Source organism: Erinaceus europaeus, chromosome 13 (assembly GCF_950295315.1).
Source record: "Erinaceus europaeus chromosome 13, mEriEur2.1, whole genome shotgun sequence".
In the NCBI taxonomy this organism is placed as follows: domain Eukaryota; kingdom Metazoa; phylum Chordata; class Mammalia; order Eulipotyphla; family Erinaceidae; genus Erinaceus; species Erinaceus europaeus.
The window spans coordinates 67,587,212-67,603,498 of NC_080174.1; the positions used below are offsets into that span (position 1 = coordinate 67,587,212).

The 16,287-nt window shown below is 39.6% G+C and overlaps 1 protein-coding gene across 2 annotated transcripts in view; it reads right to left on the reverse strand.

Annotated features, from left to right (window-relative positions):
• The window catches only part of MACF1 (microtubule actin crosslinking factor 1), a 434,870-nt gene that overhangs the window by 184,296 nt on the left and 234,287 nt on the right, over positions 1-16,287 (reverse strand). For both annotated transcript variants that reach the window (XM_060206158.1, XM_060206157.1), the window contains exons 23-31: positions 14,846-15,000; positions 12,390-12,516; positions 10,778-10,961; positions 9,833-10,002; positions 5,219-5,397; positions 4,392-4,530; positions 3,408-3,601; positions 2,385-2,547; positions 1,437-1,520 (exon numbers count right to left, since the gene is read on the reverse strand). In XM_060206158.1, coding sequence (XP_060062141.1) covers positions 1,437-1,520; positions 2,385-2,547; positions 3,408-3,601; positions 4,392-4,530; positions 5,219-5,397; positions 9,833-10,002; positions 10,778-10,961; positions 12,390-12,516; positions 14,846-15,000 — 1,395 coding nt within the window. The remainder of the gene's footprint in view (positions 1-1,436; positions 1,521-2,384; positions 2,548-3,407; positions 3,602-4,391; positions 4,531-5,218; positions 5,398-9,832; positions 10,003-10,777; positions 10,962-12,389; positions 12,517-14,845; positions 15,001-16,287) is intronic.

Genomic DNA, 16,287 nt, shown 5'->3' on the forward strand with positions numbered 1-16,287 from the left:
CTGAACATGACATATCAGGTTGGCCCCAAACCTTTCTCCTGATTTCCAGTCACTGATTCTCATATAACCATACACCTTCCAGTTATTGTAGAGTATTTGTTCTTTCCTCACATAATCATTAATAATCACTAAACTTTCACTCCTCTATGATTACACAATTCCTTTTGCCTAGTATGTCCTCAAGTATAAAAATGTACTTACTAAAAGGTAGCATTGGCTTTTACTATTATTTTATTATTACTACTTTTTTTTTTTTGCCTCCAGGGTTATCACGGTGGCTCCTTGGCACCAGCACTACAAATCCACTGCTGCTGGAGGCCATCTTTTCCATCTTATTGTCCTTGTTGTGGTTGTTATTGTTGTTGTTATTGTTATTGCTGTCGTTATTGTTGGATAGGACAGAAAGAAATGGAGAGAGGAGGGGAAGATAGAGAGGGGGAGAGAAAGACAGGTACCTGCAGACCTGCTTGACTACTTGCGAAGTGACCCCCCCCTGCAGATGGGGAGCTGGGGGCTCGAACAGTGATGCTTACATCAGCCCTTGAGCTGGTCCTTGCACTTTGCACATGTGCGCTTAACCTGCTTCATTATTACCCAGCACCCTACTTTTTTGAAAAAAAAAAAAAAAAAAAAAAAAAAACTCATTTCATGTTTTCCTTCTGCTCAGAGTTTTCGTAGTAGTCAACAGAAAAGAGGACATGAGGCTGGGTGGTGATGCACCTGGTTGAGAACATGTGTTACAATGCACAAGGATCCAGGTTTGAGCTCCTGGTTTCCACCTGCAGGGACAAAACTTTGCAAGTGGTGAAGAAGAGCTGCAGGTGTCTTCCTGTCTCTCTTCCTATTTCCCCCTTCCCTCTTAATTTCTGACAGTCTCTTACCAATAAATAAAGATAACTGAAATGAGAAGAGGACATACTGGGGAAAAGGAATTGTGACTTAAAATTGGACTATGTATTATAATAAATAGAATTTGCATATTTTCCAGGGTTTAATTCTTTGGTAGTACATTAAATCACAGAGCAGAAAATAAGTGGCATTGTCTTAGAGTCAGTGACATGCAGTGTGCTATAAAAAGGTGAGTTTAGCTACTGTTTAGGAAAAGAACCCAAAAGGCAGGAACAAAAGCAAGAAATCAACTCTTTTTGCAATAGTATAAAGTATATTTGAGAGGAAAACTCAAGCATCTTGTTTTTGGCTAGGTAAATTTAGCAGGCCTGTGTGTCATTTAAATGCAGACTCACAGCTGATATCTGATACCTCTCTGAGCATCCTCACATGCAGGGGCGCTAGATGTATACATCTGCTATAACCGAAGGGTATGCTCAGTCTCTAACAGAAGAGTTCCACTTATTTATCCAGAAGCAAAATCTGCAGTGACAGTACAGATTTTCCTAAGTTGGAGAACATTTATGTTCCTTTTGGGATAAAGTTACCTTGACAATAGTGGAGTATTGCTGGGAAAACTTTTGACACTGGTCCAGTTTTGTCTGATTTCTCTCAATTTCTGCAAACAGTTCCTAGGAACCCAAATATCACAAATCAATGTAATTACCATCATCAGAGAAGACAGGCATTTCTTACATATTAAGGCAGTGCATTTTTAAACCTTAGCAACATCAGAATTACCTGAAAGTCTGGATAAAACACAAATTGCTGGGTTTTTTTCCCCCAGAGATTCTAGTTTGATAGGTTAGGAGTTAAGAACTTGCACATCTAAGGTGTTTTCATGTGATACTGACACTGCTAAGGTTTACACTTTCCAAACCGCCATTGCAAATATTTTACAACTATGACTTCATTTAATCCTAATATCAAAAACCTTGAATGAGGTAAGCCGAAAAATTAATGGACTATGTCAATTTTATTCATGAAGAAGTTTACGCCAAGAAGTTAAATAATTTACTCAAGATCCCACATTGAGTGAGCAAACCAGGACTGGAATCCAGACAATGTAACTCTAGACTTCATATTCTTAACTTTAATGGTTAATAAAAAGCAACCAAAAGCAACCCAAAAGTAACAATACACAGTAGCTGCTTTCAATAAAGTAATTTTGTTCCATTTCTTGCTTCCCCTGGTTTATCCTTAACTCCATGCTTTAAATCTAGTAAGAAAATGTACTGTCAACAAACAAAATAAAGCAAGACAATTTTAATCTGCTCATCTAGTGATTTCAATACACAGTCACAGAAACTCAAGGACCAGAAGGGTCCTTACATGTTGCTTGGTCTAAATGCAAAGCTAGTGATCTTGAGACCACCCTGGCTGAAAAGAAGGCTCAGAATGTCTTGTATTTCAGGAAGCTTAATTGCTAAAACACCATACTCTTTTCTGATGAACTCTTTCTAAGCCAACTTTTACCAGGCTACTGCTGCACTCACCGTCTGCTGACTGAGCTGCTCTGAAAGCACTTTGCTATCCTCTGCCTGGCCTGGCTTCATCGTTTCCTGCTGGGCAGTAGTCTCCTCAATCCACTTGATGAGATTTCCATGACAGGCTCGGTAATCTCCCAGAACTTCCTGGATACTTTCTAGTTCAGATTGGCTGAAGATATAAAGGGAAACTGCTAAGAGACTTCTCAGTATAAATATAATAAATGAGGCAATTCCCTTATGATTTATGAATTACTGTAAGGGGCTAGGGGAAGAAGGTGAAACATAGACTTGTCACTGTCTACTACAGAAAAGTTGCTTTTACATCTTTTGCAAGTCTGGTTAGTCTTGGGAAAGTAATTCAGTTGCATAGTCAACCAAACTTACATGAGATGCCGAAATCCCTCTTTCTGTATGTTTGCCTAGTCAATTCCTAAGAAAGTAGATTTATATCTTTCCAGCTCAAATCAATCATTAGATGCCAAGAAATTTTGAAAAATCACTGCAATGAAAAATAGCTTTCATTCAAAGCTAGTAAAATCAGAACTCAGATGCTGTCCTTGGGGAAAATACCATCCAGTGTGCATTCTATGACACCACTGAACTCACGGCTTACATACAAAAGATCTGGCATATAAGAGAGGGATTGGTAATAGGCAATAAACAAACAGGGGCTGGGGGGACAGGGAGGGGGTAGTATGGTGTAGCAAATGGGATTTGCATGGAGAAGTCCCAGGTTAGATCCCTGGCATCACCAATAGCCAGAGCTGAAAACAATTAAAACAATTAAAACAAACCAAGAGCAGCATCATTAATTGAACAGTAACTGTTGATTTAAAAGCAAAGTCTGTTTTGAAGTTGGTGATCCCGACTTTCTGTTGTTTCACTTGTCAAAATTTACACTGTAATTTAATTTTTATCATCCCCTATCAATCCTTGCCTTTAAGCAATAATACACAGATAAAACTGTTTTTTGCTTAAGACTTAGTCCCTGAACGCTAGTAAGAAAAAAGGAGGAGGGCAATCACTCACCGAGTCTCCAGCTGGGCAACAACCCGGTGCCAACGCTCCTGCAGCTGACAGCCTTTCTCCTGACACCGCTCCAAATCCAGGCTCCGCTCTGGGGTCAGACAGCTCAGTTGCTCTGCCACTACCTTCGCTTTGGCAATTTCCTCATCCAGAACTGAAAACACTGAATTTTTGTCCTTCACATCACTAAGCCAGTGCTATAAAAACACAAGTTGGTTAAATATATTCAGTGCCCAAAATTTCTCAGGCTTAGGTAGAAAACAAGAACATTGTCTAACAGCTGGCTTCATATTAACTCAGGTTCAGAACCTAGATTCTGTTTGGGCCAGAAATGCCTCCATAGTTCTTACGCACACTGAGATGCCAAGAGAAGGTGGCATAACACTATGTACAAAACTCTGAAACCTGGCACCATGGCTTATAAAGTGTGAAACCAAAGTAAATTGTTTAACCAGACTCAATCTTGGTTTTCTCTTATGTAAGTGGAGATAAAAATTCCTCTCCTTAAAAAAAAAAAATCTTCTCCTATCTAGCTCACAGAGTTACTTACGTGAATCAAATAAAATAACACAATTAAGTGACTTACCAGTTTATGACATAATTATTAATTATATTCAGTTAAATCAAGTCTTTACTGGGGAGCAGAAATAAGTAGAAAAGCATGCTCTAAGCATGAGACCCAAGTTCAAGTCTGGCCCCCACCAAACTGGGGAAAGTTTTGGTACTATGGTGTCCTTCTCCCTCCCCTATACCTGAAAATGTTGGCCTGCAGCAGCAAAGCCCAAGCGATGACCAACAGAAAAAAAAGGTTAGTTTTTCTATTTATATATCAATCTCTCTTTGACTCGATACTGAAATATATGCCATTCTGTATTCTACTTGGGTCAAATGCACTCTTAAGTAAGAGTTATGCCAGACAAAATTGCATTTCTCTGATAAGCCAAAGTAATAAAGACTAAGTCAACCTGAGAACTCAAAGCAACCAACCCGTAGTGTAGATCTATGGGACTCCAAAGCTGAGAGATCTGCTGGAACTGCTTCCTCCTGACTCAGCTTGATTTCATAACCTTTGACCAGAAGTTCAGCATCTTGGATGCTACGCACTATGACATCAACTGTTTTTAGCCTGTGAGAATAAAAGCACCTCGTTAACCCAAGTACTTTCAGGTCTAGAACATTATGGAAGGCTAACAAAGCCTAACCACATCAATTTCACCATTACTAAATGATGAGTGGGTTTCCTAAAAAGAAGAAAGCATGGTATACATGCCGCTGAGTTAAGTCAATGCAAAATACAGTTTTAGAAGATATTGGGACACTTCTTCTTCTTCTAGCGTTTGCCATTGGGACACTCATACATGTGAATACATGGGAGAAAAGGCGAGAGAAGACAAACCTACTAATAGTATGAAGAGTCTAAGATCTGTTATTCCTCAAAGTCATGGAGGGGAATGGGTGGGGAAAGGAGAAGAATTTCAAAGATTAATATTTGTTTTTATTCTTTAGTATCTCATTTTCTTCTTTAGAAGTATCTGATCAAGCAGAAATGAGATACAAACTAGTTCTAACACCTAAGTCAATTCCCCTTCTGTATCATTGACATTTGCTGCTCATTACAGGTCACAAGAACTCATTTCATGTTAACTTAGAACTGAAGTCAAGAAAAAAAAAAAAAAGAACTGAAGTCAAGATCTCTTGTTAGTAGGTACGTATTTTACACGGTTTGAATTTGTTCACAAAACATTTTAGGTACTCTCCCTTCTTATCTCACTGGAAAACCTCCCTCTTGGGACCTAGATTCTCAGTTTACTCACTTATTCAGGTAGACAGTGGAAAGACTGTAAACATGGTCCATTTTCTCCACCAGCAGATTTAGTTCTGAGCGCAGAGTTGAGGCACTTGAACCAGAAGGGGACTGATGGAGAAAGTTGTTGCATTTCATAGAAACAGCATCAAACTCTGACCTCAGCTGTTGCAAATCTTCCTGGGTATGCTATCAGGAAGAAGACACACAGTAAAGATGTGAAGATGAAGACTGATTGAACAAGAAAGTTAGAAAGAAGTTCTAATCGGTAACAGGAAAATGTTAAAATGACTTTAATGCTAGTTATGTAGAAGAAGGGAGAAGACTACATACAAGTAGCCTTTGAATATAGTATCTGGACTATAGACATACCTATAGACTAAAGACAAAAATAAATATAAATAAGTGCTTTAGTCTAGTCAGTTGGTTTGGTTTTTGTAGCATAGCAATTCTGAACATTTGTCTTTACTTCTTAGAATGTTCTACTTTGAGAGACAAATAGATTCTGGGAGATACATAAAAGTGAAAAGCTCTAATAAGACTAGTACAGGTTCATATGATATGACTCAGAAGCATAAGAGGAGACTCTCAGTCAGTAAAAATTGCAGACTTCTCACCCTCATTTTCAGGCTTACAAATAACTGAGATCTGTGTATATCTATTTTCATAGCAGCACAATTTGTAATAGTCAAAACTTGGAAGCAACTAGATGCCCAGCAACAGAAAAATGGCTAAGTAAGTTGTAATTTATATACATAGTGTACTGTTCTACTATTCAGCTACTAAGAATAATTAATTCACTTTCTTCACCTCATTGAATGGAACTTGGAGGAATCATTTTAAGTGATATCAGCTAACAGAGAAGGATGAATCTCACTCATGGATATAAGATGAGAAATAAGAACAGAAAGTAGAAACACAATGTAGAACTTGAACTGGGTTGTGTGTGTACTGAACCAAAGTAAAAGACTCTGAAGGGGGTTGGGTGGGAGAGGACTAGGTAGATCCTAGTGCATGTTGGGGGATGCATTGGGGGACCTTCTCGTGGTGCATCCCGTGAGTACCCATTCATTGGGGAAACTGACGATCCTTCCTAGCCGACTGAATCCACATGGATCCCAGTCACTTTCAAAGCCAGCAACAAGCAGCTCCTGACAGCTTTCAACCTGACGCTGTTGACTGGCTATGGAAGAAGGGCAAACGCTAGGAGAAGAAGAAGTGCATGTTGGTAGAAAAGGCCCTAGGTTAAGGGGGGGAGTGTTTTGCAGAACACTGAGAAATTTTACACATGTGCCAATAACTGTATTTACTGTATAATTAATCCCCCAATAAAAATAAAAAAAATTGAGAAAGGTAAGAAAAACCACTTCTCCAGTGGCTTAGGAGGTGTAGTGGATAAAATTTTGGACTGTCAAACATGAGGTCTTGAGTTTAATCTCCAGCACTATACATGCCAATGTGATAATCTGGTGTTCTCTCTAATTAATAAACACATACTTATTATTGTCACCAGGTTTATTGCTGGGCTTGCTACCTGCATGACAAATCCACTGCTTTTATTGCTCATTTTACTTTTTAAATTTTCTTTTAATTAAAAAAAAACATTTCTGGGAGCCAGGTGGTAGTGCAGTGGGTTAAGCACACATGGCGCTAAGTCCAAGGACTGGCGTAAGGATCCTGGTTCCAGCAACCGGCTCCCCACCTGAAGGGAGGGTGCTTCACAGGCGGTGTCTATCTTTCTCTCCCCCTCTGTCTTTCTCTCCTCTCTTGATTTTTCTCTGTCCTATCCAACAGCACAACAGGAATAACAACAACAATGATGATAAACAAGGGCAACAAAAGGGGTAAAAAAAAAAGTTTAGGTACCCTCCTCACCTACTTCCTATTATACTTCCCTCACTCACTCCAAAGCTAACCTTAGCAAATTAAAGAATGCAAAAGCTGAATAAAGTCAAGAGACTGACATACTTTAATGATGATTCTTTTTTTTTTGCCTCCAGGGTTACTGCCAGGGCTCGGTGTCTGCACCATGAATCCACTGCTCCTGGAGGCCATTTTTTCCCTTTTGTTACCCTGATTGCCCTGCTACGGTTATTATCATTGTTATTGATGTCGTTGTTGTTGGATAGGACAGAGAGAAATGGAGAGAGGAGGGGAAGACACAGAGGGGAAGAGAAAGAGACACCTGCAGACCTGCTTCACTGCCTGTGAAGCGACTCCCCTGCAGGTGGGGGCCAGGGGCTCAAACTGGGATCCTTACGCCAGTCCCCTCGCTCTGTGCCAAGTGCGCTTAACCCACCGCACTACCACTGACTCCCACCATGACTCTTTAGTCACTATCAGGCCACTCCATCAGCTGGGGCCCTCTAGTCAGGGAGTCCTGAGATTCCCAAACAGACAACATGGACCTAGATCTCAAATAGATCCCTCTCCATTGTTACCAGTCATCTCTATCAGGAACAACACAATAGACCCCTTTGTGGACCCCTATAGCACCTTGCCCTCAACTTGGATCAACAACAGTAGAGAATGTTCCATCCTCTGAGGGAGGCTGGACAACAAAGATGGGTCCTGAAATTGGGGCAGCTTGGAATGCTCCTACTCATGACCACAGAATGTGAACTCAAATCTACAGGGATACAGAGGTCACATAGGCTCCTAAGCTGAATATAGGCCCCAGATCACATGAAATCAATGGGGTTTACAGTCAACAATATTTATTCACCTTTCCCATATTTGGGAACTACTCTCTCCCCTGATCCAGCTTTCTGGTCCTTTTTCCAGCCATGACACCATCTCCCCAGACAATAACTTGGATCTACCTGCATATCAGATGTCAGGCTCAGAAAAAAAAAAAAAAAAAGTATAGTCATCGGCTCTTTGGAATATGACTAAAATAGGACTGCTAACTATCTACAAAATGGAGACCCTGCCCCCCACAACTCTGCATATGAACTTTTCCAGCCTTTAGGTTCATGATTAGTCAACAATTTGTTTGGCTTTATATGTTAGCTCTCTTTTCAGCTACCAGGTTCCAGATGCTAGCAGGATGCCAACCAGACTTCCCTGGACAGACAACCCCACCAGTGTGTCCTGAAGCCCTGCTTCCCCAGAACTCCGCCCCATTAGGTAAAGAGAGAGACAGGCTGGGAGTATGGATCTACTTGCTAATGCCCATGTTCAGCAGGGAAGCAATTACAGAAGCCAGACCTTCCACCTTCTGCACTCCATAATGATCCTGGGTCCATACTCCCAGAAGGATAAAGAATAGGAATGCTATCAGGGAAGGGGATGGGATATGGAGTTCTGGTGGTGGGAATTGTGTGGTGTTGTACCACTCTTATCCTTTGGTTTTTATCAGTGTTTCCTTTTTAAAAATAAAAATTTTTTAAAAAGCATAAAGCTAAGCACAAATAATAAAGTCATATGAGGATTACCTATAAAAAAGAAAGTGAGCACACCTAAGATTCTCATACAGCATTTACAAAAGCCAGTCTAGAATGAAAGTTGTAGGGAAATCAGAGTTCTTAAGAATGTAGGTGGCTTTATAATAAAGTGTTTATGATAGGATGTGGAAACTGATGATCTGAAAAGATCTGAACCCAGAAAATAGCTGAGTGTCACTTCTGTCATATTCTGGTGATCAAAGTATTCAATGAGACCAATTCTATTTCATGCGGAGAGGAAATAGAGAGCACTTTCTTTTCATGATAAGAGTTATGAAGAATGTGTGATCTTTTATCTCCTGTCATAATAAAACTGATCTAAACAAAAAAATTTTCCTGTGGTCTGGGAGGTGGCACAGTGGATAAAGTATTGGACTCTCAAGCAGGAGATTCTGAGTTCAATCCCTGGCAGTACATGTACCAGAGTGGTGTCTGGTTCTTTCTCTCCTATCTTTCTCATTAATAAGTAAATAAAATTAAAATTTTTTTTTCCTTTTCCTTTTTTATTAAATAGGATGGAGAGAAATTGAGGGGGGCAGAGGAGTTTGAGAGGAAGAAAGAAAGCTAGATACATGCAGACTAGCTTAACCACTCGTGAAGCTGTTACAGGTAAGGAGCAGATGCTCGAAGCTGCGTTCTTGTGCCTGGTAATATATGTGCTCAACTAAGTGTGCTATGTACAGCCTGCCCCCATAAATATTTTTATTAAAAGAAATATCACTTAATTGTAGAGATGACAGTTAACCCATGTCTTCAACCTTAGGAGAACTGTTGTGGCTTGCAGTGGAGGGGTTGGGCATTCAGAACTCTGGAGGTGGGAACTGTATAGCATCATACCCCCTTTGACATGTAATTTTGTAAATAAATATTAGATCACTAATAAAATTCTAAAAAAAAAGAAATATCACTTCTCATTAGCCTTTCCTTTATGCTTCCAGATCAAATCTAGTATTATTCATAGCATTCTCTCATATCATTCCAAGTAGTAATGTTCTAAATTCCTAATTATTTGCTCAGAAATCAGGCAATATACAGGGTACTAACTTAAATTATTTGTATAGTATTCTCTGTGACTTAAACTTACTACCTTATTTCCTAGCATCCACACCCTCTTGTCATCCAATTCACTCTATAAGCATTTATTTTGCAATCAGTTCCATCTTGCTCTTAGGGCTCACCTCTTGCTCTGCAATTCTTAATGCACTGTCTTGTCGAGCATCTTTGTCAGTTCTAGAACTGGCTGCAGACTGAATCCGTTTGACCAGTCTCTGTTCACATTCCTCCAGGCGCAGCCTGATATTCTTCAGCTCTGAAATGTACATTTTGGCCACAGTTTCCTCCTTATCTTCTGTGAATACACAAATACAGAAGAGCAATGCACATGACAGAAATCAGCAAACCTGACAAGAAATTCACCCTCAGACAGATGGCACCATGGTTCTAGCAGGACTGGAAATCCATGAATCAGAGTAATATCTTCACTGGGGAAGCTTTTGCCTGATACCAAATTCCCTGTATTATACACTGATCTTTAAAGAGTTTAAGAGGCTATTTCCAAAAAGAAAATGAGATACAGGGGAGTCGGGCTGTAGCGCAGCGGGTTAAGCGCAGGTGGCGCAAAGCACAAGGACCGGCATAAGGATCCGGTTCGAACCCCGGCTCCCCACCTGCAGGGGAGTCGCTTCACAGGCGGTGAAGCAGGTCTGCAGGTGTCTATCTTTCTCTCCCCCTCTCTGTCTTCCCCTCCTCTCTCCATTTCTCTCTGTCCTATCCAACAACAACAACAACAATAACTACAACAATAAAACAACAAGGGCAGCAAAAGGGAATAAATAAATAAATAAAATAAATATTTTTAAAAAATTAAAAAAAAAATTTTTAATTAAAAAAAAAAAAGAGATACACTGATTAACAGTAGTGACCAAAATGTGACTTCTCTTACAAGACTGGTTTTGAGAATTCATCTCTGCACGTGTTCTTTTTTAAATCTATCTCAAGTTTTTTTTTAGCAACTTAAATAGTGAAGAGGTAGTGGTGATTCCTTCTAGTTTATATGACGGATCTAGCACCACCCTTCAGGGCTCTCATTCTACCATTTCTGTGCCTCTTCCCAAGCCACATACCATTCTCCATGGACTTCATCAGATGCTGGAAGTGGGTTTTACACGCCTCCACCTCCTCTTCCAAGCGTAAGCGATCACTCACTGAGAAGAGTACAGAGTCACGGCTATCCTGCAGAAAGTCTTCATAGTGGCCCTGGAGGTTCTGCATAGCCTGGTGACATTCCTCTGGTGCTAAGGATCGAAGCTAGAGATAAAGTGCAGAAGAAATGTCAATAGAACAGGAATATGTTTCTCTTTCCTTTTAAACTGAAGTTTATTATATATACAAAGCAGTACACACATGTTGAACTTCCACAACCTAAATTTGCCCATGTAATCAGCATTCAGATTAAGAAAAAAGAGCATTATTATTACCACAAGCATCTTTTGTGCCTTTTATTTTTGCCACCAGGGCTTTGCTGGGGCTTCAATGCCTGCATGAGTCTACCACTCCCAGTGAACTTGTTTTAATTTTTTTCCAGAGAGGTGAGAGAAACAGAGACAGAGGCAGAAGGAAGAACATCACAACACTACTTTTTCACTCGTGAAGTTTCACTTTTACATGGTATTTCAATGTGGTTGATAGGAATTTGAACAGGGTCTGCTTTCATAGTAAAATGTGTGCTTTGCCAGTTAAGATAACTCTCAGTCTCCTAGCCTGTATATTCCCAATGCTCACTGCCAATTCCAATTTTTTTAATTGAATAGACAGATGACGAGAGACAGAGGAAGGACTGAGAGAGCTAGAGGAGGAGAGATTCCACAGCACTGCATCACTATATGTGAAGCTTCTCCCCTGCAGTTGTAGGAATTTATACTTTTTCTCAAATTCTGTGTAAGCAGGATTCTCATGTTATCTTCAATGGTAGCCCAAGAAAGCTGGTAGTTTTCTTGTCGTTGCAAGTCAAGGGCTGCTTCAAATAGCATATATATATACAGTTTACATGTAATATATACGTCTGAAATTGTGTGAAAACTCTAACTGGCCTGTGAAACTACATGAGTCCTACAAGTAGTTAATTATTTCTGTTTTCAGTTGTATTGCATAAGTCACATGTAGTGACTGGAGGCTTTAGCCTGGGTCCTCACACATGGTAGAGTATTAGCTCTATTGCGTGAACTGTCTCCCACCCCCACTCCCAGTAACTATTAATAATGGATAATTTTAGCATTATTCCTGTACTCCATATACTTATGTGAAAAAGATGTTTGTTCTGCAGAAGCCTACTATCTTCTTCCTCTGCCAAAAAGATCCAAGATATTATTATTTATTTTCATCAAGAATTTCTTTAAGGGAACCAGATAATGGATCGCCAGGTAGAGCACACATTTTACCATGAATAAGGACGTGGATTCAAGTCTCCAGCCCGCACACAGGGGCACCCACAGGGAAGGCTTCAAAACTGGTGGAATTATGCTGTGATGCCTTCATGGTGGCAAAATCAAACAAAACAAAATATCCTTAACCATTCATGCTGCTATTTCTAGTTCCTAAGATACTCAGGTCCTTAATACTGAACCAGGAACCCTGGTTCTACTTTATTCTTGGGTAGGTAGGAGGCTCATAGTAATGGGGAAAATTCCTTCTGAAAATAAGTCTGTAAGTGGGGTCGGATAAAGCTTTCACAATTACCTTCTCCAAATTCCAGGTCTTTATCTGGTCAAGGTCCTTCCTCAGGTAGTTCCAGGAGATAAGGCTTTTGGTGTTAATGTGTAGCTGATGCCAAAGAGCCATCACCTTCTGATAAGACTGCTCCACTCTAGAAGCAATGGAAGACCTGGCTATAATTTCTGTATGATTTGAGACTTCACATTAGAGACTTAATTTTTTTTCAGCTTTTTAAAAAAAAAATTTCTTTATTGGTAGATTAATGGTTGTGAGTCAACAGTAAAATATAATAGTTTGTACATGTATAACATTTCCACATAACAATACAACCCCCACAAAGTCCCCCTCTGCCATCATGTTCCAGGAACTGAACCCCCCCAACCCAAAAAACCCTGAGTATTTGACTTTGATATAATACACCAACTCCAGGTCAAGTTCTGCTTAGTGTTTTCCCTTCTGATCTTGTTTTTCAACTTCTGCCTTTGGGTGAGATCATACCATATTCGTCCAGCTGTTTCTGACTTATCTCACTTAACATGATTCCTTCAAGCTCCATCCAAGATGGGGTGAAAAAGGTGAATTCATCTTTTTTTTTTTTTAATTTCTTTATTGAAGAATTAATGTTTTACATTTGACAGTAAATACAACAGAAATTCACCATTTTTAATAGCTGAGTAGTATTCCATTGTGTCTATATACCACAACTTGCTCAGCCACTCATCTGTTGTTGGACACCTGGGTTGCTTCTAGGTTTTGGCTATTACAAATTGTGTTGCTATGAACATAGGTATACACAAATATTTTTGGATGGTTATGTTTGGTTCCTTAGGATATATCCCCAGGAGAGGAATTACAGGGACATAAGGTAGGTCCATTTCTAGCCTTTTGAGAGTTCTCCAGACTGCCTTAAACTATTTCAAACTGAAACAACAGGGTGAAAGACCAGAAGCCAGTACAGATATTAAGCCCGTTCATTTTTTTTGTTAAGTTTGAAATGAAAATTTGAAAACAGGGGATCAGGCAATGGCACACCTGGTTAAGTGCACACACTACAGTGCACAAGGAGCTGGGTTCAAGTCCCTGGTTCCCACCTACAGGGGGAAAGTTCATGAGTGGTGAAGCAGGGTTGTATCTCTCTCTTCCCCCCTCTCAATCTCTATCTAATAATAAAGAAATAAAAGAAACAGAATCTTTAAAAAAAATTGAAAATAGTTCTTGACTCCTATGAAAAGTAGAACTCTAGGGTGAAGGAGGTAATTACTAGTTTATATTATAAGCTTTGCAGAATAATGTAATTTTAAAATTTATTCATGTATTAATTTAATAAAATATGAATTAAAGAAGAAAGTTAATTGCTACTACAGGAAAATCAATAATCTGAGAGTGAACTGTTCATAATGAACCAAAAATATTTAAATTGAACAAAAGGATTTATTGAAAATCTATTATGTGTCTGGCAGGACAAGACTTAATCCTAATAGAAGGTTTTTCCTAAAAGAGGAGCTACTCTCTTCCCTGATCCAGCTTCCTGGTCCTTTTTCCAGCCATGACATCATGTCCCCAGACAATAACTTGGATCTTCCTGCCTATCAGATTTCAGGCTCGGGAAAAAACAAAACAAAACAAAACAAAACAAAAAAACTAGTATAGCCACAGGCCCTTTGGAATATAACTAAAATATGCCTACTAGTTAGCTACAAAATGGGGACCCCCCCCCAACTCTTCATCTGTACTAGTCCAGCCTTTAGGTTCATGATTAGTCAACAATTTGTTTGGCTTTATATGTTAACTCTCTTTTCAGCCACCAGGTTCCAGATACTAGCATGATGCCAACCAGACTTCCCTGGACAGACAACCCCACCAATGTGTCCTGGAGCTCCAACTCCCCAGAACCCCGCCCCACTAGGGAAAGAGAGAGGCAGGCTGGGAGTATGGATCGGCCTGTCAATGTCCATGTTCAGCGGGGAAGTAATTACAGAAGCCAGACCTTCCACCTTTTGCAACCCACAATGACCTTGTGTCTATACTCTCAGAGGGTTAAAGAGTAGGAAAGCTATCAGGGGAGGGGATGGAACATGGAGTTCTGGTGGTGGGAATTCTGCCAAGTTGTACCCATCTTATCCTATGGTTTTGTCAGTGTTTTCTTTTTATAAATAAGGAAAAAAAAAGAAGGAAAATTGAATCAATAAAAAAAAAGAAACATTAGAACTTGGGTGAGAGAGATAGCATAATGGTTTTGCACAGAGACTCTCATGCCTGAAGCTTCAAAGTCCCAGGTTTAGTCCCTTGCACCACCATAAACCAAGTTGAGCAGTGTTCTGGTAAACACACACACACACACACACACACACACACACACACACACACACACACACACACAGTCACTCTATTAAGATCACAAATGCAGATCCTTCCCTCCATTAGTCATGCTGGTCGACCAGCAGAGGTGGCAGTATAGCATGGCAGATGAGCAAAGTTACCTGTTGGCCATCTCAATGGCATCTTTATTAGGTGAGGGGATGAGGAAGCAGACTGATGGCACCATTGCCTCATTCCCTGTGGGGCTGATCACCTTCCATTTTGTCCTTTGAGAATTATCTTCCAACACACACTCATCATTCTTGCAAATGGTGATCTGAAGATATAAATTCACAAGTTATTGCAAATGGACAAACCAGCAACCCGTAACTACTTGATAATATTAGCCTCACCCCAAAGCTATGAAATCCTTAAGAAAAATTCATTTTGGATATACGCTACCACAAATTACTAATACTGACAAAAAATTAATGAATATGAATACACAATGCAGAAAAGGTTGAAATACATGACAAATTAATGTAACACGTGCTTATTATATTTTTTTTGGGAGTATGGATCGACCTGCTAACACTCATGTCCAACGGAGAAGCAATTACAGAAGCCAGACCTTCCACCTTCTGCATCACATAATGATCCTGGGTCCATACTCCCAGAGGGATAAAGAACAGGAAAGCTTCCAATGGAGGGAATAGGATATGGAACTCCGGTGGTGGGAACTGTATCCCTCTTATCCTACAGTATTGTCTATCATTATTAAATCAATAAAAAATTTTTTCTAAACATCAAACAAGTCCACATATATAAATTTTAAAGACCACAAGAACAACCCCTCTGAATCTACAACCATTAAAGTAAAACTTAAAAGGACAAGAATAATATCAACCTTATTTTTATTTATTTTATTTTTTTCCTTTGCTTTTATTTTTCAGGGTCATCACTAGGACTCAACACCAGCACTACAAATATACCTTTCCTGATGGCCATTTTTTTCTTTTTTCTTTCTGTGTTATTTAATAGGACAGAGAGAAATCGAGAGGGAAGGGGAAGGAGAGAGGGGAAAGAGACAGAGCTGAGCCGTGCTCTGGTGCAAAACTAAAAATTAAAAATTAAATGAAAATAGAAATAAATAAAATAAATAACTTAAAAAAGAGAGGTGGGAAGAGAAAGGCTGATATCTGCAAACCTACTTCACTGCTCATGAACCATTCCCCATGCAGGTGGGGAGCATGGGCTTGAACTAGGATCCTTGAATATGGTGATATGTGCACTTAATTGGGTACGTCACCACCTGGCCCCCTCTACCTTATCTTTATGGTACTTTCTCCTTCTCTTTCCTTGTCATCACACTCAAATCCCTAAAATATTTATGTGTTTTCTTTAATTCTTTTGTCTACTAGTCGACAAATATCAAAAGTACCATTTCTATTTTTTTTTTTTGCCTCCAGGGTCGTTGCTGGGGCTCAGTGCCTACACTACGAATCCACTGTTCCTGGATGCCATTTTTCCCCTTGTGTTGACCTTGTTGTTTATCATTGTTGTGGTTATTATTGTTGTTGTTACTGATGTCATTGTTGTTGGATAGGACAGAGAGAAATGGAGA